General features: G+C 38.8%; 1 protein-coding gene across 2 annotated transcripts in view; it reads left to right on the forward strand.

The window, feature by feature from the left end:
* Positions 1–27,336, forward strand: part of NLN (neurolysin) — a 97,976-nt gene that overhangs the window by 16,125 nt on the left and 54,515 nt on the right. For both annotated transcript variants that reach the window (XM_026498879.4, XM_057307431.1), the window contains exons 2-3: positions 20,086–20,345; positions 23,259–23,407. In XM_026498879.4, the coding sequence (XP_026354664.1) occupies positions 20,086–20,345; positions 23,259–23,407 (409 nt within the window). The remainder of the gene's footprint in view (positions 1–20,085; positions 20,346–23,258; positions 23,408–27,336) is intronic.

Genomic DNA, 27,336 nt, shown 5'->3' on the forward strand with positions numbered 1-27,336 from the left:
TTTAGCTCTAGTTGAGTAATATAAAATTACATAGTGGAGTAATACGCAATAGGAGGCTAACTTAACCAACAAATACAGAGGGATTTTTATTATATACTAGGTGAGTATGAGGCAGAAGAGAAGCCGTATATTAGAAAACATGATGTTGCGTCATATTCCTTTTCATCGCTGGGGGGATCACACAGTGACCCAGTTGATGGGTCTGAAGAGTAATAGTCTAATATAATGAATATTCTGGGAGCAAGACTCATTCTAAATATGTCAACTTGGATACTGAAGAAATTGAAGAAGGTGCCAGCCTATGAAATACTGAGTCAGAAGCAACCAAGCTGAGAAAGAACAGAAGGCAGACCTCTCATGAGTGAGCCTGGGGTCAGGTGAGGGCTTAAAAGCCAGACTCTCTGGACTTGTATGACTTGGGAATTACTTGGGTCTGGCAAAACATGGCACTGAGCAAAACATAATCTTAGTCTGGATACGCACAGCAGAAGTACTTATTGGTCAGACCAAGAAGGTAATGACATGCATTTTGACCTACCTAGTGGAAAAAGTCCCCAGGAGAACCCAAAGAAGATGGAACACCTGCTGTTAGATTTAGAGCCTTGCTACAAGTACTGTATTTCCGTAACTGCACAGAGGTAGCTAAGAAGAAGTAAAAACATGAAAAACTTTCTTGGCATGGCAAAAAGGACCTAAGCCTACTCATTTGTAAAGGTGTATAACAGGTCATCAAAAATGTTTCTAATGACATTGAAAAATTGCAAAATTACAGGAATGGTGGGTAGCAGAATGTGGCTGATTGAAACCCATATGTAACTTCCACATCTATATTCACTCATGCCAGATAGATCAACTGAGTACAATTACTATATGTCATGGACTGATAAATAGCACGAGAATAATAGATGTATAAAGCAAGGCACCTAAGTTGGTGTTATTTGCTTGTTGAAATTTTTTTGTGGTCTCCTCTTCACCAAAATTAATTTGTGATTGCTTACCTAAAAGTACACATTAAGATTAACAAAATGAAAGGAAAAGAATATTAGACAAAAAAATCAAAAGGAACATTAGGGTTAGCCTAGTTGATTTAATGAGGTCCAGAGTTTTACTGTAAGCTTTCTGCCAATAAGGGCAAAGGGAAAATATATTGTTAAGAAGTATCAGGAACACAGTTTTTCCTGGTAGTGTTTGTGAGATAAATTTATCATGTGGATGCATTGTATGAAAGAAATTAAATACAATGAATGGTAATCTCAAGAATACTTATACAGTAAGTACAGAAGTAGACTTTATAAAGGCTATATCTTATTTTGACCTTTTTTTTTTTTTTTTTTTTTTTAGAGAGAGGGAGAGCAAGACAGAGGTGGGGAGGGGCAGAGGAAGAGGGAGACTCTTAAGCAGGCTCCATGCCAAGTGCTGAACTGGATGTAGGGCTCGATCTCACAACCCTGAGATCATGAGCTGAACCAAAATCAAGAGTCGGACATTTGACCCGCTGAGCCACCCAGGCACCCCTTATTTTGATCTTTCCTAAAAGACTAAGGCAACACAGCCTAGGAATGGTGGTAAGACATATACATGTATGTGATACTATGTATATGATAAGGCTCATACAGAAATAATTAGAATACACGGTAGAAGGTGATAAGTACCAGAGAGAGTAATAGAGAAATTGATAAGGGAGTTCAAGGGGAGGGAGAGACTAGTTCCAAGATAAAAGGGAGGGACAAGGTCATAATTGATCCTTGAAGGCAGTAGTATTTGTAGTATTTGAACATGTGAAGATCAGAAGAGGGTGTTTTCTTACCCTCAGACTGTTTATCAGAATTTAGAAATAGCCACATTGAGTAAGTTAGATGACCAAGGCAAACATGCTAAAAATAATGAAATGACTCCAAGAAAGACAATGTGCTACACCTGAAATTTATATAATATTACGTATGAGTTAGTCTCAACAAAACTGGAAAAAAACGAATCTCCGTATATGAAGATTACACCAGGAAGGAAGGAAGGAGAGAAGGAAAAGAAAGGGAATGTGCAATCTCCATGGCTTTGAAAGGAAACCTGGTTTTACATGCTTGCATAAGCACAAAACCTCTGTTTCTTCAACCCTATGTTAGAGATAATATTAACTACCTGTTGTAATTTTTGTAAGGATTACAGGAATTAATGTACATGAAAAAGTTTCCCACAATACTCGATACCACCTGGCTACATAGTGACTTACAATTTCTTTTCTTCCATTCAAGGTAGAAAAAAGTAGACCTAAGGATTTGGATAATAAAAACTGACTATATGTGGTTATTGAAAGTCACAAATGCTTTATCAGTGAAGATACAGATGACCCACTGATAAAGTTTTCAGGTGACTCTAAGTAAAGGTGAAAAATTAAAGTTCCAGAGGATCGCATCTCACTAGAGTACCATTCTAATAAAGAGATTCTTTTTTTTTTTTTTAAGATTTTATTTATTTATTTGACAGAGAGAGAGACAGCCAGCGAGAGAGGGAACACAAGCAGAGGGAGTGGGAGAGGAAGAAGCAGGCTCATAGCGGAGGAGCCTGATGTGGGGCTCGATCCCATCACGCCGGGATCACGCCCTGAGCCGAAGGCAGACGCTTAACCGCTGTGCCACCCAGGCGCCCCTGATAAAGAGATTCTTAATGATATTAAATATAAAGTCTTGTATTTAAATCACACCTATATAAGAGAAGGATAACATAAGAGCAGCACATAGGAAAAAACTCAGAATGTTTTGTTGTTTCCAGATTCAATATGAATTCGATTCATGTAGCTGCCAAAGAATAAGAGGGAAAAGAGTCACTTACCAGATGACACACTGAGTCTTGGGTGTTAGTTGTCAAATCCAGTGTATACTTTCCAGTCCTGACTTGCCTTAGTCTTTATGTAACATTTACACTGTTGGCCACACATTCTTGACTTCCAGAGATGTGAATTCCTAATTTTTTTACTATGAGCATTCCTCAAATTTTTTCAAGCTGCTTTTTCTTGACACATAGCCCTCAAATGCTAGTTTTTCTCAAGTTTCTCTCCTCAATGTCTACTGTAAAGCTCTTTTTCTGTCTCCTTGAGCATACCATACATGCTGAAGTCTCCTCTACACACACCATCCTGTCTGAAACCTTCCTCCAATCCAGTTAGTTTGCAGTCTTTTCCCCTCCCTACTTTTTCACACTAACTCCACTGTTCTTATCTGTGTGCTCGCCGAGATATCCCAGTCTGTTCTGAGAATACGACATCTGAAGACATCTCTGTGTTTGTCTCTTGCCAAGAGCCGTGTCCTAGTCATCAGGTTCATATACCCAGTTGCTGAATTACCACACTGCCACGCCCTGCTGTATCTTCCAGGCACTGATAAAGCAACCTGTCTGAAATCTACCTAGTACTGTTTCCCCAGCCTGGTCTTGCTCTTGCGGGTTCTATCTGCAGTGGTAAGTTTGCTCTGTTTCATCAGAAACACTACCATCCGCCCACAGCATCCTGTCTCACAAAGTCCTGCCAGTCTTACCTTTTGAATATTTCTTGAATGCATTGTTTTCTCTCCCGCTTCTATTCCCACTTTTAGTTATTGTCCATCTGTAGTAGTGAAGGCTCCCAACTAGTCTCCTTTACCTCCTAAAATTGGCCTCGCCCCCCTCCCCAGCTATCTGTGGATAAAGAAAGAAACCTTCCTGGCTAAACGATAAATCTTACCCTCTCACTGAGGGCATCCAATTGCCTCCAGAATGAAGTTCAGGCTCTAGTCTAGCATGACATTAAAGAACAAAAAACAGAGTCTTGCCTGTCAACCTCTCCAGCTTCATTTCTCTCTCATTTCCATTTCTAACTTCTAAATTGGCTGTGATTCCTAGAATACACTCTCCAGTGATTAAAAATAGGCCTCTGTTAGTCTTTCCATTATTCCAGGCTTGCTTTTAGGCTTCTTCACACATCCTATTCCATCTTTCCTAGGTAATTCCTATTCGTATCCCTTCTCCAGGAAACTTTCTCTGACTCCCCAGTCTGGGTTGAGTATTGGTCCTCTATGCAACTGTAACATCTTGATGTAACACTGTAGTTGCATTTGCAGTACCGTGTTGTCTGGTACACGTAAGTGATCAATAAGTATTTACTAAATTCCTTTTTTTTTTTTTTGGAAGATTTTGTTTTAAAGTAATCTCTGCACCCAATGTGGGGCTTGAACTCATGACCCCAAGATCAAAAGTCACACGCTCCACCAACTGAGTCAGTCAGGCACCCCAGTGTATGCTAAATTCTAATGTGTTTCTCTGCCATACTAGCCAGTAAGTTCCTTGAAGCCTTATTCATCTTTTATCTTTACCAAATAGCTCCGAGTTCACTTTCTTCTCTGAGCTCCAAGTTCCTATTACATACCTTCTCTTGGATAGCTTACTGGTGTTACAAACTGCCTATTTCCAAAATCGAATGCATGTAAAGTTCCTTTTCTCTCCAATCCTCCCACCCTCCCCCTATAAAAGAAAAAGAAAGAAACAGTCTAATCTGCTTCTCCTTCTGAATCCTCTAGCTCTCACTCATGCCTATGTGCAACAGAAACACAGTCATGGATGCCCCTTCTCCTTCCATTCTCGCTTTACCAAATCTTCCTGGGGCTCCACTAGAAAGTAGAATCATTCCAGATGACTTCCAGTTCTGAAATTCTATTATTCTACCAGTAATCAGCAGCTTGGCTTATACAAAAATATATAACATTTTTAGGTTGGAAGAGGCAGCTTAGTAAATAGTTAAGCTTTCAGATTCTGGAATAAGAGTGCCTGGTTCACATCCCACATGTGCCACTTACTTAGCTATGTGAGCCTGGAGTTAATACTTGAATGTTTGTCTGTGTTGGTTTCTTCATTTATAGAGTGAGGATTAAATGAGGTAACGCAGAGAAAACCCTTCGCATAGTGCATGGACATAATACGCACTTCACAAGTAGGTTAAATGACCTTGTGTTATATTCAAGTAGGTGCTTTCCTTTGCTTTCAATGTGACTTCGAAATCTAAAGGAGCTAAGGTTGGTAATTACTCATCTTTCATGTTTGTTATGAAATTTTTTTAAAACTACCCTTTATCTTTGCCTCGTGAGGTAACTCTTCTCTGCTTTAAAGAGTAGCCTTTTGGGGCACCTGGGTGGCACAGTGGTTAAGCGTCTGCCTTCAGCTCAGGGCGTGATCCTGGCATTATGGGATCGAGCCCCACATCAGGCTCCTCTGCTGTGAGCCTGCTTCTTCCTCTCCCACTCCCCCTGCTTGTGTTCCCTCTCTCGCTGGCTGTCTCTATCTCTGTCAAATAAATAAGTAAAATCTTTTAAAAAAATAAATAAATAAAAAATAAAGAGTAGCCTTTTGGTAGGTAGGCAGTCATAGAATTTGAAATCATTTTTATCATGGTAAAATTTGCTAAGGATGTACATGTCTGATAGAAATACAAGGTGTCATCATTATTTTTCTTTCTCATATAGTCTCTTGACTTTTTTATTCCCCACGAAAGTACAGACAGTTGGCTTCTAGGGGCTGCTAAGGCACACCAGCAGGAGAATTGGGACATAGCATTAGTCAACATAGAACCACACAGGCCATGCTTTCTGATTATGTCTGTGCCTCTCTCAATAAGGACAGGACAGACTAAAGAAAAGTAGCGGGCACTGATGAGCTGTGGGCAACCTCAAGAGAATGACAGAAATGACCAAGTGCTTGGTGATAGACTGTAGTATTGAACTGCATGGCCTCTGGAGGAGGATTGCGTGGGTTACTGGCCATTTCTAGCGGTGTGACCTTAAGTAAGTGATTTAACCTCTCTGTGCCTTAATTTCACCATCTCTAAAAAAAGAGGTGATCTGTGTCACAGTATTGTTGGAAGGATTAAATGAGTTAGTATATGAAAAGCACTTAGAATCATACCTGCTATATAAATGTTTGTCATTGTTATTATTATTGATGGTGCTGGTATTGGTGGTTGACAGTGGCCAAGAAACAGCTAGAGGCTTACTTGTAACTAAATGAAGTAGCATGCCCGCCATCTGACAGCGATACTCAAAGTTGCTGGCCACCTGTTTTAGAAAGCCATATCCCTTGAAGCTTCTCTTAACAGTCCATTTACAATGTAACATTCATTATATCTGCGAGAAAGTAAAATGCTGAAGCATAAGCCTATAGTAGGCTACCCAGGACTTCACTGGCCTTCATCCTAAATTAAAGGATTTGAACTGGCTGGTTTCTAAGGCCCCTTCCAACTGTGAATTTATGAATCTTCATTCACTGGTTAAATATATTTATTCTTGTGCTCTTGTTTTCCTTTGAGGTTTGCTCCATTTAGTATCCCTTTTCTTTTTATTTATTTATTTTTAAGATTTTATTTTTAAATAATCTCTACACCCAACCTGGGGCTTGAACTTAAAATCCTGAGATCAAGAGTTGCATTCTGTACTGGCAGAGCCAGCCAGGTGCCCCTAGTGTCCCTTTTAATATGCTTGCCAATGTGAGTTCATTTATGGAGTTCATGTTAATGTTGAGTTCATCTGTTTTTCGGACCATGTCTGAATTTAGAATAATAACTAGAGGGGCGCCTGGGTGGCACAGCAGTTAAGCGTCTGCCTTCGGCTCAGGGCGTGATCCCGGCGTTATGGGATTGAGCCCCACATCAGGCTCTTCCGCTATGAGCCTTCTTCTTCCTCTCCCACTCCCCCTGCTTGTGTTCCCACTCTCACTGGCTGTCTCTCTCTGTGTCAAATAAATAAATAAAATCTTTAAAAAAAAAAATAACTAGAGCAAGGCACATGAAAAGTCATTCATTTTAAAAAAAATTTTTTATTATGTAAATTTTTCAATCATAAACCAAAGCCAAAAGTTAGTAGATGCACCTCCCTCACCAAGCTTCAAAATTGTCTGCTCATGGCCAGTCTGTTTTCATGTACTTCCTCCCCCAATTATTTTGAAACATATTCCCATTATTATATTACTTTAATCATAGTAGTTCAGTATATAGCTCTAAGAGATCAATTACTTTTCAAAGATACATAATCTATGATAATTGATAGATAATAATAGATACATAATCTACATATCGTCATCACATGTAATAACAATAAACACCTATTTGTGGCTGAACCAGCCTTTAAAAAGAAAAGCAGACTAGTTGTTAGCTAAGCCTAGCATGAGGATTTAGCCATCATCATTCATTCAATAAAATATCCATGTGAGATGACCCAAAAAAGAGAGCCTAAGTATTAACTGATGTACCAAGGAGAGAAGTCTCTCTCCTGAGTAATTTAGTAAGGATTTCAATTCTGAAAAGTATACCCCAAACACCTATTAAATGTGCCAGAAGCAATTTATTCATCCTCCTAGAGAAAAATAAAAGTGGAATGTCTTTTTTGAATTGTGGTTTTCCATGAGTGTGGGTAGGCCATTTACTAATGAATTATTAAGGAAGTCTTGATTTCGTTTGTGAGGCAACACTTGATTTCAGATGCTATGATTCTCGAGTGGCTTTATTTAAGCCAGTTGAAGGATTTAGGAAGAGCAGTCTTTTCATGTTCATTTACAGTACATTTCTTTAAAACCTGTAAATATTAAACCACTTGTGCTATATACAACATTAGCAGAAAATCATTTAGACTACTATCTTCTTCTTATTTTTCTATTTTTCTATTTCCTTCCTTCTAACTTTGTAATCAGCCTTCTCTATAAGTTCTATTTGCCAAAAGTAGAAATAGTACAAGTATTTCTAGTGTCACACAGTTCTTTGTATGACCTTAAGCAGTTTCTTTTTAACATTTTTTTTTAAAGATTTTATTTATTTATTCGACAGGATAGAGACAGCCAGCGAGAGAGGGAACACAAGCAGGGGGAGTGGGAGAAGAAGAAGCAGGCTCATAGCAGAGGAGCCTGATGTGGAGCTCGATCCCATAACACCAGGATCACGCCCTGAGCCGAAGGCAGATGCTTAACTGCTGTGCCACCCAGGCGCCCCTCTTTTTAACATTTTTAATTTTCATTCCTATCTCTTGGAAAAGATGACTTTGAAGAGGCCCTTCTCATTTATTTACAGTGAAATTTGGGAACAAGAACTTACTTCCATTACATTCCAAAATCTAAAGAAAATTTCCTTTTTTGTTTTTTAAGTGGAACACTAACTTTTTTTAAAAAAGTGTTATTTATGTATTTATTTTAGAGAGAGACAGCACAAGGAGCAGTAGGGGACGGGGAGGGGCAGAGGGAGAGAGAGAGAATCTTAAGCAAGCTCCAAGCCCAGCATGGAGCCCGACTCCAGGCTCTGTCTCATGGCCCTGAGATCATGACCTGAGCCGAAACCAGGAGTCCTTTGAAACCAGGAGTGGTCAGTTAACTGACTGCACCACCCAGGCACCCCAGATCCCTAATATTTTAAGAAAGAGTTCACAGGATCATCGTTCATTCCTACGGGAGACTTTGTATAATATAATTAGTTCTACTTTTAAGCCTTACTGATAATAGGAAGTTGTACACAACTGAAGTTGTATGTGGCACTGGCTCCAAAATAAATAGTATATTTTCATTACGTAAAACCAAGATTGGACCTTTATAGCTGCACCGGTCATTTTAGTCATCAAATTTTTGTTGATAATTAAAAATAAACTTGTGTTTTTTTAAACAGTTCCAGGTTTATAGGGAAGCTGCCAAGATAGTGCAGAGAGTTCCCATAAATCCCTTACCCAGTTTCCCCTAATGTTAAAACATCTTACATTACTACAGAACCAATACTGATTCTTTAGTACGACTAAGGAACCAATACGTGTACATTACTCTTAATTAAATTCTACCCTCTATTCAGATTTCACTTATTTTTCCCTAATGTCCTCCCTTTTCCTCTTTCAAAATCCCTTTCAGGAGATCCCCTTATATTTAATCAGCATGTTCCCTTATGCTCCTCTGGGCTGTGAGAGTCAATCATCCAGTCTTTGTTTTTAATGGCCTTGAGAGTTCTGAGTAGTACCAACAGGCATTTTATGGAATATCCCTCAACTTGTGTTTATCTCACACTTAGACTAAGGTTATAGGTTTTGGGGAAGAAGATGGCAGAGGTATTGTGCCCTTTTTATCATGTCATGTTTAGGGGTACACGATGTCTATGTGACATCACTGAAGATGTTAGTCTTGGTCAGTTCGCTGAGGTAGTGTTTGCCAGGTTTCTCTACTATAAAGTTACTTTTCCCCCACTTCTCCATGCCTGTCCTCTTTGGGAACAAGACACTAAGTACAGCCCATACCCAGGGCAGGAGAGAAATTAATCTTCACCTTCTTGAGTATTAGATATTTGGAATTTACCTGTACAGGAGCTTGGTTTTTTTTTTTTTTTTTTTTTCCTTTCTTGGTTCCTTCCCTCCTTCCTTCTCTCCTTCCTTCCTTTCCTTTCTTCTTTCCTTCTTTCTTTTTCATTCATGTATGTCAGTATGGAGTCATGGATTTTATACTTTGGAAGAACCAGTCATACTTTGACCCCCTCCCCTTAAAGGAGCTGCAAGTGGTATATACAGCGCTCAGCCACCTTTTTTAAAAACTTTAAATTTTGAGGGGTGGCTGGGTGGCCCAGTCAGTTAAGCATCTGCCTTCAGCTCAGGTCATGATCTGGGATCGAGCACCGTGTCAGGCTCCCTGATCAGTGGGAAGCCTGCTTCTCCTTCTCTTCCCCGCTTGTGCTCTCTCTTGCTATCTCTGTTGCCATCTCTCTCAAATAAATAAATAAAATCTTTTTTTAAAAAAAAACTTTAAATTTTGAGATACAGATTTACATGCAGTTATGAGAAATAACACAGAATGGTTCCATATCCACTTGATACAGTTTTCCCCAGTTACAATAAGGAATTGATGCAATCCACCAATCTTATTCACATTTCACCAGTTTTATATACACTCATTTCTATGTATTTTTCACATTTGTGAATCTCTGTGACCATTAGTCATCAAAGTTAAACACCACTTGCGTGAATACAAAAAAGGGACTGTACAATGAAAGAAAATAGATACTGCTTTTGGCTTTATCAGACATAGGAGGCTACTCAAAATAAAGGCCACTGGATTGTCTCTATGTTTAAGGTAGTTCTGCTCTGTACTCAAAGTATTTGTGGCTGAGATCATGGTATACATTTTTGTGAATGGGCTCTTTATGGGAAGCGAACTGTGTTATCTTTGCAAGAGCAGTTTGAAAGTTCAGTGTTTTTTTAAAGGTTTTCCTAGAGCTGCTAAACATTTTCTGTATAATCTAAGAAATTACTTTCCCATACCAGCAGGTGGAAGCAAGAGCAGTCTTATTGTGTACTTCACTTTCCAAGAATACTGGCATATTCTGTAGATAATCTGTCCATGACTCAAAGTATCTTTATGGTATATCCCTTAATTGCTTTTCTTCAACAACTTCATTGTGTTGGCACCTTCTCTTGATTGCTTTATTACGTTATTTACTTGGTGTCTTGGGCTGAACTTAATAGTCATTCTAGGACAAATTTAGATTTTTTTATTGCTTTTCTATCTCATTGATTCAGCAGTTACAACATGTATACTTTGCTCTAAGACGTTCTTCCCTATTTGCTAAGAAACACAAAGGTGACTAAGACATGGAGTGTGTTCTTAAAGGGCTTATATTCTAGTAGAATTAGAAGGAAAATGTCTTCATTCTTCCCCTGACCTTGGAGAAACAGAGCAGTCAGCCTTCCTCGTGTTTCACCAGCCAATCTATGGGTGGTATTCAATCTTCATATCAATTTTAATTCATTCAACAAATGTCTACTGAGTATCAGGCACTTTATAAGGACTTAACTTATAAATTTACGCTGTTTTCCTTATAGATTAAAAAGAAAAGACCAAAGCAGTCTTTAGATGTATCATTGATTTTTTAAATTTTTTAATAGATTGTATAGAGTAAGTATCCCAACATTCAGAGTAAACCCTGAAACATTGAACGTAAGGAATTTAGAAGTTAGAAGTAGTCAATGTTAGTAACGTTTCCTGGAATACACTTGGAAGACCTTCCACAAATGCTAATTGAAATAAAATGGAAGTGTAATACTCTAGGTCAATCCTGTTAGCTAGTTAGCAACAGCTAAGAAGAAGAAGAAAATATTTATATAAAGTATATAAAAGAAAGGGGAGAACCAAGGTCTGAGGGTGTGTGTGTGTGTCTGTCTGTCTGTCTGCGGACAGAGAAGTACAGAAGAACTTGCCCATGGCAGAGTTGCTTGCTCTGTCCTTTAAATTCCCCATCACTTTATTCATATAAAATTCACTGCCTTGTATTCTCTTTGTCTCTTCCTCACAACTCTGTAAGCTCCCTGCAGGGCAATAACTGTGTCTTATTCACCTTTGTAACCTCAGTAAGTATTAATTAAAGGCATGATTGAAACAACTAATTCACTTCATGGGAAATCCCTTTATGATGAACCTTTTCTTGATAATATAATCTGGAGTGTAGGCATATTCACAGATGATGGTAATAGCTCACTGTATCTTATCTGAGAAATCATCAGGGAATAAAGAACTAGCCTTTGTTGCGTAAAAGTTTTCTTGGAATGCCTCAGCTGAACCTTATCTACGTGAAATGTAGATTTTTTGCCTGAGTACATTAAGAATGTGTGTGTAGCTTCCGATGAGTACACTTTTTCAGGTAGTTTACTGCTTACCTATGAACATTTACTCGAAGGGCTCTGGAAAAGAATGAGACCCAGTTGCAAAGGGTAGCCATCAGGTTGTCCCACTTTGAGGTGGTTTAGTCTTTGGAAATGGGTGACTCTAAGCCGCCCATGCCTACCTGGCCTGTTTTTCAGAGCTGGGTGAAAGCTGAAGTTGGGCACTCCTCCACAGCTTTTGCAGCAATCTTTCAGGGAGTAGCATAGATAGCAGATGAGGCAAGCAACATCAGTATGCATGCTTGACTTTCCTGATTCTCTCCCCATTATGAGTAGGGTGGACAATCATGGAGGTGCGACTAGTGAGAAATCTGCTATTTTCCTTCTCTAGGATGCAGTTGCAACATGAGTATAGCATGATAGTTAAGAATATGGGCTTTGTATGCAGATCTAGGTTTAAATCCCAGCTCCACACTTGCTTTGTGACGTTGATGCTTTACTCTCCGTGCCCCATACAAGCAGATTATTAATATGTGCCTCTTGGCTTCTTGGGAGAATTAAATGAGAGTCATGTAAACTCTTAAGCCAGCATATTAGCAGTCTTTTAATAAATAGTGGGGGTGATGTTGGTACTTATCAGTCATGTATGTGGCAAGCTTCTAGCTTCAGAGCCTAGATGATTAGTAAACTGGGAGTGGGAATTTGTGAGAAAGATCAAATTTTGGACATGTTGCATTTGAGATGTCTTCAGGTCTGGAGCTCTAGCTAGGCATCTGGATGGAATCATGGGAGGGGAGACACGAACTTTTTTCAGTGGGTACAGGAAGAGGAGCCAACAAAGGAGACTGAGAAGAAACGGTCAGAAAAGTGGAAGAAGGACTAAGAAAGAGTAAAAGTGAGCTTTCCCAGGGAACTTTTAGTGACATAATGTAGACGAATTAGTGATAAGACAAGAAATAGAGAGAGTAAGTGGGAAATTTGCAGGACATAGAAATTGAAGACTGTAAGTTGGAAGACACATCTTTCTTTAAAACTAAGAGAAAAAACATGGAAATGGGTAGAGGTTCAAGAGATTATCATACTTAATTGCATTCCTGTTAACTCAGTAGTCAAGCTAGAAGGATTTTTCTAGACATCAGTTCTGCTAAAGAACATCAAAAGTAATGATTTTGGCTAAGAATCTAACTCTCTGTTTACTGGGAAAAGGTGACTTATTCTAAGCCATGTAATTCTATAACATTCCGTTCGTGGAGCAGTTCTATCCTAAGTCAAATTAAAAGGTCCTTAAATGGGGGCACCTGGGTGGCTCTGTCGATTAAGCATCTGCCTTCAGCTCAGGTCATGATCTCAGGGCCCTGGGTCCCTGCTCAGCCAGGAGCCTGTTTCTCCCTCTGTCCCTTCCGCCACTCATGCACACTCTCTCTCCTCTCTGTCTCTCTCTCTCTCTCTTGCTCTTGCTCTGTCTCAAAATAAATAGTCTTTAAAAAAAATAAAAATAAAAAAATAAAAAGTCCTTAAATGAAAAAGCTGTTGCCTAAACCACTAGTAACTCAAATACCAGATGCTTACCTTTGTTAGAGAGCTCTATATACCCACACTGGAGGGCTCAGTGATGATTGAGTACTAATCCTGATCTGTTCCTCCAAAGCAGCAGTTGATTCAGAAGAAAAATTATTAGCAACATTCAGGATGCTTGAGTCCAGTATGTGCTGTGTTTTCCAGTCTGCACCATCTTCTCTAATTGCAGATCAGAGCTTTATATATAATGCTCCACAGAGGCTAAATACTCTCAAATGGAACTGCTTGTGTATTGGGCATGTAGATAATAGAAGAAAAGTATTGAATAACCTTAAGTGGAATTTTTTTGGGTCAGCTTGTCACCATTAAAATATACATGTACCACAAACAATGTTAGGTTCAGGGTCTTCATGTATCACTAAAACCCAGTCTCTGCTCAAGGTCTGTTGGACACACAACCGAGTCAATAAATGATTACTCTTCAGTATGATAAGTGCTTTGGTCATTGGACATGTAGAGTACTATCAGTTAATAGAGGAATAATTCCTAAAACAGCTGAAGGTAGTCACAAAAGGCTTCTGGAGAAGGGGAAGTTGGAGCTGAGATCGAAAACATAATCCCAGTCTGGGAGCATTGCAGTCCTCAGTGGCCGCTTTTGATAAACATTAGTTCTAAAGTCAATGTGAGGACCATTTGCCAGGTGTTTTAAAGAATTGGGGCAAGTTTCAGGAAATGCTATGCCACCACTTTAGAGAAAGGGTGAGGACAGAGATAAAATGTAAATTTGGAGGAATAGAAGTTAGGACATTTTGCAGAATGATCTTCAGTCTAGTCCTGGCTCTAATAAAACACATTTCCCTGCATGGATATTTATTTGTGACGTTGAAGGAAGATAGTGTTGCTGCAGTGTTTTAGCCACATCAGTCCCATCTCATTTCAAGTGCACAATGTGCTCAGCAGTGTGCAGTGTGTTAGGGTTGGGGTTTTTGACAAAAGATATGTACAGTGCTTATTGTGCCTGGGAAAGCCCTAGTCTAATTTAGAGTATGAGTGAAGCCAATTGAACAGGCGGAGGATAGTAATTTAAATACCTAAAATGAATAGCATAAGTAAAAGGCTCAGATTTGGATGAACAGGAATGGTCAAAGAAGCCCTGATGGCAGGAAATGGAGGCCTTTAAACTATGCTTCAAAAGAATATGAATCCAATAAGTCAGAGCATTTCTGAAAGTACATTCCATAAAATGTTTTGCAAAAGTTTTAAGACAGTAACTCAGAATAATTGTAGCATGCTCGTTTTTCCAAATGAAATTCTGCAACCAGGTGATCTCTTTCAAAATCTGTGCCACTTGTTTTGTTTGTTTTTGTTTTTGTTTTGTGGGGTTTTTTGGGTGGTTTTTTTGTTTTTGTTTTTGAGTTTTTTTTGCCAAACCTTATTTGTTTTTTGGACACAGGAGAGAGCCGCCCTAATAAAGGCACCTTCTTGTCAATTCCATTGTAGTATTCTGTATTGTTTCTTAGTTAGAAGTTTCAGAGTTTTGTGTTGAAAAGTGCTTTACAGAGAGAAGAGACACTGAAGAAGGTATGGATGGTAGAGAAATAATAGAGCCTGGAATTTTATAGAAAGAAAAACTCGTGTTTAATTACACAGTAGAATTCCCAGCTTTAATCTAGAGTCTCATTTTCAAATAATTGCATGTAATAACTCCTGTAGAGAAGACAGAATCATGCTGTGTTGCCTGCTTTCAACTTTGGTACTTCACAGCCGCAAAAAGTTACTAGAAAAATCCTCACCAGATTCTCAAGGGTACAATCACATTTGCTAGAGCGATTGCAGGTGCACTGGTTTCCCCACACAGGTGCAGTTCTCCAGGTCTGCAGAGGCACTGAAGGGGAAGAAAAGATCAATGTACCAGCATCTGAAGCGTTGAATGAGCTTGAAATCATAACAAAGGGGAATAGGGATATTCAGTAAAATGATGATGGAAGAGGAAAAGCAGAGACAATACAGAAAAAAATTCTCAATAGATCAAAATGTTTTAGTTAGAAGTAGGAGGGAATCCTTTTGTCTCCTTTTCTTTGGTAACAAGAATTATAAATCTTGAAAGAAATTAAAACAGAAACCCAGAAGGTGAGAAAAAGTAAAAGGTAAAAAAATATATAATGTGTTCTTTTGACCCATAAAATTATGGTTTCTAACTTCTGTTCCTTTGTTTTTATCCCTTCCGTATTCGGGGAATAGTATCACTTCAAGGAAGGAGTAGTCTTTCATTAATTGCAACAGAAAGTGCGAAGGTGATTATGGGTATATCTTTTTTTTTTTAATAAATTTTGTTTATTTATTTGACGGGGGGGGAGAACAAGCAGGGGGAGCGGCAGAGGGAGAGGGAGAAGCAGGCTCTCCACTGAGCAGGGAGCCCAACGTGGGGCTTGATCCCAGGACCCCGGGATCATGACCCGAGCCAAAGGCAGCCATGTAACCGACTGAGCCACCCAGACACCCTGATCATGGGTATATCTTTTCAGCCAGGGTGGAGGTGCTGATATCCTTACCAGTTTCACTGAGTTACAATCACATATGCTGTGATCAAACACTCAACCTTTAGATAAATATTAGGAAATAAAGGAAAACTAGTGGAGGTTCATCATATCATTAAAGTTTGAGGTAATTTTCTCTTAAAGGTGTTTAACAATAATGAAAATTTGTCTGTAATAATTGGTTTGTACTTGCAAGAGTCGAGAAAAGAACAGGGGGTCGAGCTGCAAAAGTGCTGTGTTTCAGTCATCAGTCCACTTGCTGGTCGTTACATCAGCAATCCCATGCCCAGCCTCTTCACTTGTACTAGAACTTCCTTAAGCCAGGCATTCATGGTCATGGCTGACTCCTCCTTGAGGCCTCAGTTCTGTGTTTCTGAGGGATTATGGAAATAATTATTTTGGACATTTTCAGCCAACCCCACATACTGAACTTTGCATCCCTATTATTCTCAGCTACCATCGAGTATTTAAGACCCTCTAGTCATCCATCATCTCTTGTGACCTTCCTGTTTGGTGTGTGTGTGTGTGTGTGCTCATTCCTTTATCAGTTTTCATTCCTTTATCAGTTACCATCCTCTATGAAGTAAATAACATAAAACTGTCTTCAAACTGGCTAAAACATAACTAAAAAATAGCTCTAGGTCAGGTTTCAGAATTAATTGATGGTAGGGGTCAGGAATATCAGTAAATATTTGCTTTCCTTCCTTCGTTCTTCTGTTCACAGTGTTTGTTTCATAAGTCAGGTTCTACTCTTTGTCATAAGGTGGATGCCAGCTGCTGTCAAGGACATAAGCTTGCTCAATGACACACATTGGGAACAGGAGTTCTGAGGGTGGAGACAGCCACCTTCACAGATCATGGACTGGGGCAGGGGCGTTGGTGGTGTATGGGTACCAGGAAGAAAAATGTCTATATACTTAGTTAGAGGGCAGCAGTGAATGTCTGGACAACCAACACACGCTAGCTATCTATTCCACAGAAGGTAGACTTCTCCCTCGTTACTCCTGGAACTCCTGTCCCATAATAAACAAACTGTATGTTTTTATGCTCTCTGGCTTGTCTTTTCTTCTATTAACCTTAACTGGAATCCTTTCAACCCTGGGGAAAATATTTTCTATGCATCCCTCTTCCTTCCACACCCCATGTACCACAAACTAAGGAGGAAAGACCCCATCTTCTTTGTTCCCCAGCTCCTGCCTTGCCCCAGTTGTGCTCCCAGACCAGCACTTCTTTACCATTGTATAAAAACACCTCTGAGGCTCACAGTCTGATTTTATCATTCTGTGCCCTGCTCATGATGTCCTACACCAACTACCTGGTTAGTCTTCTCCAGTCTTTGAGGACTGGTTTCTGGTTCAGTCTTCCTTTCTACTCCCAGGTTCAGCTATCAAGCTGGTGACTCCAGTGTCCACATAGATGACTTTTTAAAAAAGATTTTACTTATTTATTTGACAGAGAAAGAGAGAGTGCACAAGCAGGGGGAGCAGCAGGGAGAGGGAGAAGCAGACTCCCCACTGAGCAGGGAGCCCAATGTGGGGCTCAATTCCAGGACCCTGGAATCAGGACCTGAGCTAAAGGCAGACACTTAACCGACTGAGCCACCCAGACACCCCTCACATAGACAGTTTGTCCGGTACTAGATTGTCAGTCATTTGCACTCTTTCACCTCATTTATATCAACCGTCCACTTATGGGAAAATGTCCTGGATCTTGTCATACTGCTTAACCTTTGAATTCTTAAATTCAGACCCATACTTTTTTACTATAACCTAAGTACTCCCACTTTACCTGTTTTATTTATTTTACTGAGACTGGAGTCACTCTTTTCATCTAAATTGCATTCAGCTCTAGAAAATTGCTTAGATGCACTCTCCAGTTCTTTACCTTCTTCCTCCCCCTCAATCATAGGATTCTGACTTCCACCACGACCATCCCACTGACACTGCTCTTGCCAGAGCCATCAGGGACATTCCTGCTGCTAAATTTAACAGACTCTTCCATTTTTCTTGAGATTTGTACATTTGGCCCTTACGCACTCCCTCCGTTTTCCTGTGCTTACTTTTCACAACTTCCTAAATCCATTCTGGCTTGGTTTTCCTTCTACCTCAGTGACTAAATTTGAGTTAAGGCTCAGTTCCAGTCTTACTCTGCAAACTCCCTTGGGCCAGTTCAACTAGTCCTGTAACTCCAATTACCATCTAATATTAACAAAATCTACTTAGCTGTGCTGCAGTCACTTCAGACTTGGCATGTCCAAAATTGAATTTCTCCTTTTCCCCACAAAGAGCCACCTCCTTCCAAATTTGCTATTTTGGTGATGGAACCACCACCATCCATCCATCTGGTTATAGGATAGAATCCTGGACAACATCCTTAGCTCTCTCACCCCCCCAACCCTAAACCAAGTACCAAGTCATATTAATTCTACTTTCTGAATATCTTCTAGGTCCCTCCAGTTCCCCCTATTTCCTAGTTCAGGATACCATAGTATTATGCCCCAGTTACAGTAATAGCTTTCCTCTAGTATGATCTCTCTTTTCCAAACCTTTCAACTCACTATAATTTGGGCGATTTCTCTAGAATGTGTATCTTACTTCATCTCTTACCTGATTAAAACCCTTCGATGGCTCTCTCACTGCCGTCAGAATAAGGTTGAATTCTTCAGTGATTCCCAAGGCTCTTCATTCTCTAGTCCCTACTGACCTTATCAGACCTCTCTCCTTACAGCTTTTGGCATTTGGATAATTTCTGGACATTGTCCAGATCTTGGCTTGCTCCTTGTTCTCTCTGGAAAATCTTCCTAGAAAAGTTCCTTCTGTGGTCTTTCAGAGTTCCCTCTGCTTATCCCTGTCATAGCGCACATCTCAATGTAGTATAATAGATCGTTTATCAGTTGGTCTCTCCACTATAATAGCAGGGTCCTCGTCAGTTTGCCTGTTTCTCTTTGATGTGTGTCACAATGACCAGACAGTATATGTTCATAAGTATCTGTTAAGTGAATGACCTTAAATAAGTCACTTAGCCTCTCTGAGTCTCAGCTGCATCATCTGTTAAAAGGGAATTATGTGCTGCCTGCTACATAAGGTTGTTTTGGAGGCTTAGAAGATAATAAGAATGAAGTTTAGCACAGTAGTTAAGAGTGCGGGTTTGGGGGGCAGCTGGGTGGTTCAGTCGTTAAGCGTCTGCCTTTGGCTCAGGGCGTGATCCCAGGGTCCTTGGATCGAGCCCCACATCGGGCTCCCTGCTCTGTTGGGAGCCTGCTTCTTCCTCTCCCACATCCCCCTGCTTGTGTTCCCTCTCTCCCTGGCTGTCTCTCTGTCAAATAAATAAATAAAATCTTTAAATTAAAAAAAAAAAAAAGGTGCGGGTTTTGGATCTCTACTATCTGGTTTTCAATGCTAGCTCCCATCATATAACCAGCTGTGTGACCTTGGCCAAGTTACTTAACTTCCCTGTGCTTTAGCTTCCTCTTTGGTAAAATGAGAATAAGCACAGTATCTGCCTCATAGTTTTGTTGTGAAGACTGAATGAATAAATGGAAAGCCTTTAGTACGGTGCCTAAACATACAAGAAATGTTAGCTATTATAATATTTTTATTTATAAGCTCTAAAATTATATTACATGGTATATATTACATATATACACACATATGGCATCAATTATTAGTTTGAGAGTTTTAAGGAGGTGCAGGCTTGGTATCATACATTTAATCTCTTTTTTCTTTTATCTTTTAGAATAATGTCATAGGAGTACCAGAGTTTATTTCCCAAGTCTTAAGTTCAAATTGCCATAGTTGATTTACATGAAATTTTTGTAAAAAAAAATTTTTACATTGGTGTTCATTAAAAAAAGACCATTTTGAAAATGTTTTCTTGCTGAATCCCAAAATATTTTTTGAGTCTGTTACATTGTAGGTGGATATTAGCACAGAAAAACATTTAATACATTTATTTCTTTTTAATTTTTATTTTTTTAAAGATTTTATTTTTGTAAGTAATCTCCACACCCAACATGGGGCCTAAACTTAGAACCCCAAGATCAAGAGTCACATGGTCTACCAACTTAGATAGCAAGGCGTCCCAGCACAGGAAAAACATTTAAGAAAGAAAGATTACTGGTTTAATGTATAAAGGACAGTATTATGTCTTTGACACCTAACTTTATTTCTCAACATGATTTAATTACATAATCAGTTCAGTGTTTGGTAGGTACTAATTCCATTAGACCTACATTCAAGGAGGAAAAAAAAATACAAAGGCATTTAGTTTTGTGCTGATGTGTTCACCTGAAAGAGATTTGTTCAATTTTATTAAAAAGTTCTTTTTAATGTGATTAGATAATACACATTTGTGTATTGACTTTGGACCAACAAATGCTTAATTTTTATTCGTTTTCTGATTCTTTTTAGAGTTGGTGGTTCCCGGATTTTATTCAGAATGACTTTAGGAAGAGAAGTGATGTCTCCTCATCAGGCAATGTCTTCCTATACTGTGGCTGGCAGAAATGTTTTAAGATGGGATCTTTCACCAGAGCAAATTAAAACAAGAACTGAGGAGCTCATTGTGCAGACCAAACAGGTGTATGATGCTATTGGAATGCTTGACATTGAGGAAGTAACTTACGAGAACTGTTTGCAGGCGCTGGCAGATGTAGAAGTGAAGTACATAGGTGAGTAGGATACAGAAAATCCTTGATATTTCATTTTGTAGGCATCATAAACCATTTTATGCATTCTGTTTTGGCAGTCCATTTTCCAATTTTACAAGACATTGATTTTTCCATAATCATTAATTGCCTAGAATTCAATTAAACAAGATTAAAATTTTTTATTATGTTGGCAATAGTGTTACAAAATGCACCTTCTCGTTACAACTGCTTTCTGGAGAGTTTTTTGACATAATATATCAAAACTCTTAAGAAGTTCATATCCTAGCCCTACAATTCCACATCTAGGCATTTAATCTAAGGAAATAATCAGATACAGGAAAAACTGTGTATAAATTCATGTTTAAACATGTACTCTGTCACAGCAAAAGTTTGGAAACAGCCCCTGGGTACCAACCAATAGAAACATGATACAATCATGTTGAGGAACAGTATTTAATAACATTTTTTTTAAAAGCACGGAGAAGAAAACCAGAAGAAAATACACAAATTTTAATAATAGCTAGTTTCTTGAGTACTGGGTTTACAGTTCATTTTTAGAAATTTACTTTTTCTGCTTTTCTCTACTTTTCATATTTCCTACATGTGAAATTTATTATGTTTGTAATATAAGTATTAGGCCCTTTGAGTTAAAAGGAATGAAGATTCACACCAGTTGCCTCTAAGGGTCAGGTGTACTCTGGGGTGTAGTTATGGCTAAGCAACCTTGGCCGTGTACCCAAGCTTCCATAGGTTATCTGTAGAATTGTGTATCATAAACGTGTGTATGTATTCTGCAATTTGGAAGGTTGTCCAGAATCCTGCACAGCCTTAGTGACGTGGTCATCTCTTTACCCTCATCAGCCCTTCAACACCAAGTGTTCCCTACACCGTGTCCCTCCATACTAAGGACTCTCTTACCTCTTCTGTTTCATTTTCTGCCTCTTACCACCACTGCTTCATTCTGATGAAGGGCCACTAAATCTGGCTAAAAGTCTTGAACTCCTGAATAAAAAAGACCTGGTTGGTCTCATTAGTGAAACTCAGAGGGATGGAATTGGTCCCCATTCAGCAGAGTTTTCCCGGAAGGCAGCTTCATGTGTATCTCCCTCCCTGTATGCGGTTTGTCCTCCGTTCAGAGCCTCTGTTCTTCCATCACATATGGCCAAGATGGTGTGCCCACCTGGTGACTTATGCAGTTCACAAATATAGAAATCAGTGGGGAAAAAACAAAATCTTCTGCTTCTTCCCCAGTAATACATCCTTTAAATATACTTTCAGTTCTCTGATATTCTTGCTGTCCCGTAAGTTTAGCTTTGTGAGTTAATCATAAAAATTTTTGAGTTTCAGAGTAGCTTTTTAAAGACTAACTTGCTCTTATCAGTGTATGTTCTCAGAGCTCCGTCTGCCTCCTGCAAGAGCTGTTAAAACCTCATTTGTCTAGTGTCAGGTACTGTTTGCAGTTTGGCAGTGAGAGCATAAGTCTGGTTCAGGTCTTTGTGGCAAAGTAAGGAAGGAAATGGTTTTTAGTATTCTTGTTTGTTTAAGATTATGTTTCCAATTTTAGGCTCCTGCATTTTGTTCTGTTCATTTTAGTTCTGGAGCAATTTTGATTTTTTCTTAGTATCTTCTTGAGCTAATTTTAAAAAGTAAACAAATTGTAACTATATGGTTAACTCTATCAAACAAGTGCTGTGTGTATGAAATTTTAATTCTGTTCCATTCTTTCTTTAGTCAAGGGACATAAAAGTGTGTATTTTAAATGAAATCCATAAAGAATAATTATTTAACTTGATTTTTTTAAACCACACATTATGAATTTATTCAGATATGTGAGGCAATTTTTTATACCTTTATCTGTAGCAATGTTTTAAGAAGACTGACATAAGTGAGGTAGCTTGTTTAACTGGACAATTGCTTGGTATGTTCTACTCTCTAACGTATATCACATGTGGAAGTTTTACCTCTTCGGAATACCTTCAAAGTAAAAAAAATAATAAAAATGTATTCACTGCCACAGCATAGCCACAACCATCCCTATAAGCCATACTAATTTTTTTCCTGCAGTATGGGTTATTTCACTGACATCAGATTTTTGCCCAATTAAAGTCAAAATACAAATATATGAAAAACCCAAGAGACGATTTTAATATTTGAAAATTAGAGCAGACTACATTACCACCATCATGTAACAGGAATAGCCCCAGGATTAAGCTGCTTACTGGATGTGTCCACTGAGATTTCTGGGAATCTTCTGTAACTGTATGGAACTTTTTTATGCTTGTATGTAATGTTTGCATTGGGGGGAGGGTTTTTGATTAGATTCTCTAAGGAATCTCTAGTAAAGGTTAAGAATTTCTATTCTAAGCAACCCCTCCCCCACTAAATTGGTCTGCGTTTTTCTAAAACATTCTCTGTCTCTGCCAGTCCCCACACTAGTAGTCTCTACTTCTCTAATCCTCTCCTGAGGTCTTCCTCTTGCCCTGCACATCCGAAGGTCCAGCCTTCCCCATAAGGCATGACAAAGTGCTCCAGTTCTTAGTATCGCTGTCTTGAGTTACTATCCCATTCATTGACAAGTAAGGTGCTCTGTCCTGTGTTGTTCCTTATCTTTTCATGTACTGTTCTGTACTCCCACGTCCCAAACTACAAAATGCATCACTGTGAGAACTATGTCTTTATCCTTCTGCGTTCCCAGTTAATAAATTACACCATAAACATACTTTGATAAGTGCTCAGCATACACCTTTATTGTTCCTAATAATGCCACTGCCACAGCCAAGTCCTGAATTAGATGCTGTTTCTTGATAGCCTTAGGTACCTTTACAGAAAGTATAAAATGAAAAATTTTAATTGGGATAATCATTCATCTAGTTAGGAGGTATTTTTCTTAGTACTGATTTGATGAGTCCTTATGGTTTTTTCCTCTATTGACAGTGGAGCGAACCATGCTAGACTTTCCCCAGCACGTCTCCTCTGACAAAGAAGTACGGGCAGCAAGTACAGAAGCAGACAAAAGACTTTCTCGTTTTGATATTGAGATGAGCATGAGAGAAGATATATTTCTGAGAATTGTACATTTACAGGTAAATTATATTATAAATCCCTTTAAAGGTTTATTTATTTATTTGAGAGAAAGAGAGCTTGCCTGTGCATGTAAAAGAGATGGGGGGGGGCAGAGAGGGAGAGAGAATCTCAAGCAGACTCCCTGCAGAGTGCAGAGCCCTTCAGGGGGCTTGATCTCACGATCAGGAGATCATGACCTGAGCCAAAATCAAGAGGCAAATGCTTACCCGACTGAGCCACCCAGGCACCCTAACATTATAAACCCCTTAAAAAGGAAAATGAAATCTATAATAAAAAAGTAAAAATCTTTGATCAACAATAAAAAGTATTTGAAAATGTCTAGATTTTGTTTCTAATTATTATAATAATGGGCATAGCATCGTGTTAATTTTGGAGGGTTTTTTTAGTGTTGTGTATTGTTACACCACATAGATTTATGTTGAGTTGCCAGTTACATTCACTTAACACTGAAGACCAAGTGTAAAAAAGTGTATATCTATAAATCTAAGGGTTTTTAACCATTGTAAAGGTAATGGTTCAATGTAAAAGCCTCTTTGAATTTTCAGACCATTGCAGGGTTTGTATTAGACAGGTCAACTACAAGCAAATGGTATTGTGAGTTGTTTATCTACAAATATTATGTGGTGTTGGCCATGATATTGATGATGTAACTGTTGATACTGCATGCCAGTCATTCTTTTTTTTTTATAATAATATTTTTTTATTATATTATGTTAGTCACCATACAGTACATCCCTGGTTTCTGATGTAAAGTTCGATGATGCATTAGTTGCGTATAACACCCAGTGCACCATGCAATACGTGCCCTCCTTACTACCCATCACCGGTCTATCCCATTCCCCCACCCCCCTCCCCTCTGAAGCCCTCAGTTTGTTTTTCAGAGTCCATAGTCTCTCATGCTTCATTCCCCCTTCTGATTACTCCCCCTAAACCTTTCTTCCCCTACCGATCTTCCTAGTTCTTATGTTCCATAGATGAGAGAAACCACATGATAATTGTCTTCCTCTGCTTGACTTATTTCACTTAGCATTATCTCCTCCAGTGCCGTCCATGTTGCAGCAAATGTTGAGAACTCGTTCTTTCTGAAAGCTGAGTAATATTCCATTGTATATATGGACCACATCTTCTTAATCCATTCATCTGTTGAAGGGCATCTCGGCTCCTTCCACGATTTAGCTATTGTGGACAATGCTGCTATGAACAATGGGGTGCATATGGCCCTTCTCTTCACTATGTCTGTATCTTTCAGGTAAATGCCCAGTAGTGCAATGGCTGGGTCATAGGGTAGCTCAATTTTTAACTTTTTAAGGGACCTCCACACTGTTTTCCAGAGTGGCTGTACCAACTTGCATTCCCACCAACAATGTAGGAGGGATCCCCTTTCTCCACATCCTCTCCAACATTTGTTGTTTCCTTCCTTGTCAACTTTTGCCATTCTAACTGGTGTAAGGTGGTATCTCAGTGTAGTTTTTTGATTTGAATTTCCCTGATGGCTAATGATTTTGAACATTTTTCATGTGTCTGTTAGCCATTTGTATGTCTTCTTTGGAAAAGTGTCTTTTCATATCTTCTGCCCATTTTATGATTTGTTTATTTGTTTCTCGCATATTGAGTTTGAGAAGTTCTTTGTAGATCTTGGATACCAGTCTTTTATCTGTAGTGTCATTTGCAAATATATTCTCCCATTCTGTGGGCTGCCTCTTAGTTTTTTTGACTGTTTCCTTGGCTGTGCAGAAGCTTTTTATCTTGATGAAGTCCCACAAGTTCATTTTATCTTTTGTTTCTCTTGCCTTTGAAGATGTGTCCTGAAAAAGGTTGCTGTGGCCGATGTTGTAGAGGTTGCTGCCTATGTTCTCCTCTAGGATTTTGATGGATTCCTGTCTCACATCGAGGTCTTTCATCCATTTGGAGTTTATCTTTGTGTATGGTGTGAGAGACTGGTTAAGTTTCATTCTTTTGCATGTAGCTGTCCAATTTTCCCAGCACCATTTATTGAAGAGACTGTCTTTTTTCCACTGGATGTTTTTTCCTGCTTTATCAAAGATTAGTTGCCCAAAGAGCCGAGGGTCCATTTCTGGGTTCTCTATTCTGTTCCATTGGTCTGTGTCTGTTTTTGTGCCAGTACCATGCTGTCTTTGTGGTCACAGCTTTGTAGTACAACTTGAAATCTGGCATTGTGATGCCCCCAGCTTTGGTTTTCCTTTTCAACACTTCCTTGGCGATTCGGGGCCTTTTCTCGTTCCACACAAATTTAAGGGCTGTTTGTTCCAGTTCTTTGAAAAATGTCATTGGTATTTTGATTGGGATAGCATTGAAAGTGTAGATTGCTCTGGGTAGCATGGACATTTTAACTATGTTAATTCTTCTGATCCATGAGCATGGAATATTTTTCCATCTTTTTGTGTCTTCTTCAATGTCTTTCAATAGTGATTTGTAGTTTCTAGAATATAGGTCCTTTACGTCTCTGGTTAAGTTAATTCCAAGATAACGTATGATTTTTGGTGCTATTGTAAATGGGATGGATTCCCTAATTTCTCTTTCTTCAGTCTCATTGTTTGTGTATAGAAATGCAACTGATTTCTGAGCATTGATTTTGTATCCCGCCACATTACTGAATTGCTCTATAACTTCTAGTAGTTTGGGGGTGGATTCTTTTGGGTTTTCCATATAGAGTATCATGTCATCTGCGAAGACAGACAGTTTGACTTCTTCTTTGCCGATTTGGATACATTTTATCCCTTTTTGTTGTCTGATTGCTGTTGCAAGGACTTCTAGTACTATGTTGAATAATAATGTGCACGCCAGTCATTCTTGTCTGTCATCCTTACGTTTTCAGGACTCACAGAAATGATGGATAATAAATGTTTCAGGTGGTTCTGCCTTGACTGTTTTTGATCTTTTCATTACCAATGTTGATTTGCTTCCTAGAGTTTCATTATGTCTTTGTTTTGAATTTTTATTTTCATGATACTCAGCAGTTTATTTGGAAAACAACCACTGTTTTACATTCCTAGACATTTTTGTTTAATTTTGCGTGTCTTTTTGCAAAATCTCAAAAATTTTGTTCTTTTTAGCAAATTATGACAAGAGTTGAAATAAAAAAGCAGTTTTATTTCAGATTTTTTTTGTAACTTACTAAAGAATATGTAATCAAGACTTTCTTTCTTTTTAAATATTATTTATTTATTTATTTATTTATTTATTTATTTGACAGAAAGATAGAGCACAAGTAGGCAGAGCAGCAGGCAGAGGGAGAGGGAGAAGCAGGCTCTCCGCTGAGTAGGGAGCCCTACTCGGGGCTCGATCCCAGGATCCCAGGATCATGACCCAAGCTGAAGGCAGAAGCTTAACCGACTGAGCCACCCAGGTGCCCCAAGACTTTATTTAGACATGTAAAATATACATGCTGTCTATCCCCTCATGTGAAACAGGCACTTTTCCTCCTGTATTTTGTACTCATCTCTGTGGTTTATAACTGTTCATCTTCAGAACTATAAAAATAACATAAATTATAATAACTTTATGACTGTTCATTATTAGTTACATTATTTTATTTTGTTCTTTGACCCCAGTTGTTATTCTATGTGATTCAAGTCATGGCCCTTACAGTCTCCTTTTTTTTTTTAAAAAAAGATTTTATTTATTTTGTTTATTTGTCAGAGAGAAAGAGAGGGAACACACGCGGGGGGAGCAGCAGGCAGAGGGAGAAGCAGGCTCCCTGCTGAGCAAGGAGCCCAATGCAGGACTCAATCCCAGGTCCCTGGGATCATGACCTGCGCTGAAGGCAGACACTTAACCGATGAGCCACCCAGGCGTCCCTGCAGTCTCCTACTTTTTATTTCATCGCCCAAAAATCTAATTTCTTTGCTAGCCCTATATTATATATGTATTTTAGAACTTTTTCCCAGAATTTCTAATTTCCTTTGAT

The sequence above is a fragment of the Ursus arctos genome, unplaced genomic scaffold, assembly GCF_023065955.2.
Source record: "Ursus arctos isolate Adak ecotype North America unplaced genomic scaffold, UrsArc2.0 scaffold_5, whole genome shotgun sequence".
Taxonomy (NCBI): domain Eukaryota; kingdom Metazoa; phylum Chordata; class Mammalia; order Carnivora; family Ursidae; genus Ursus; species Ursus arctos.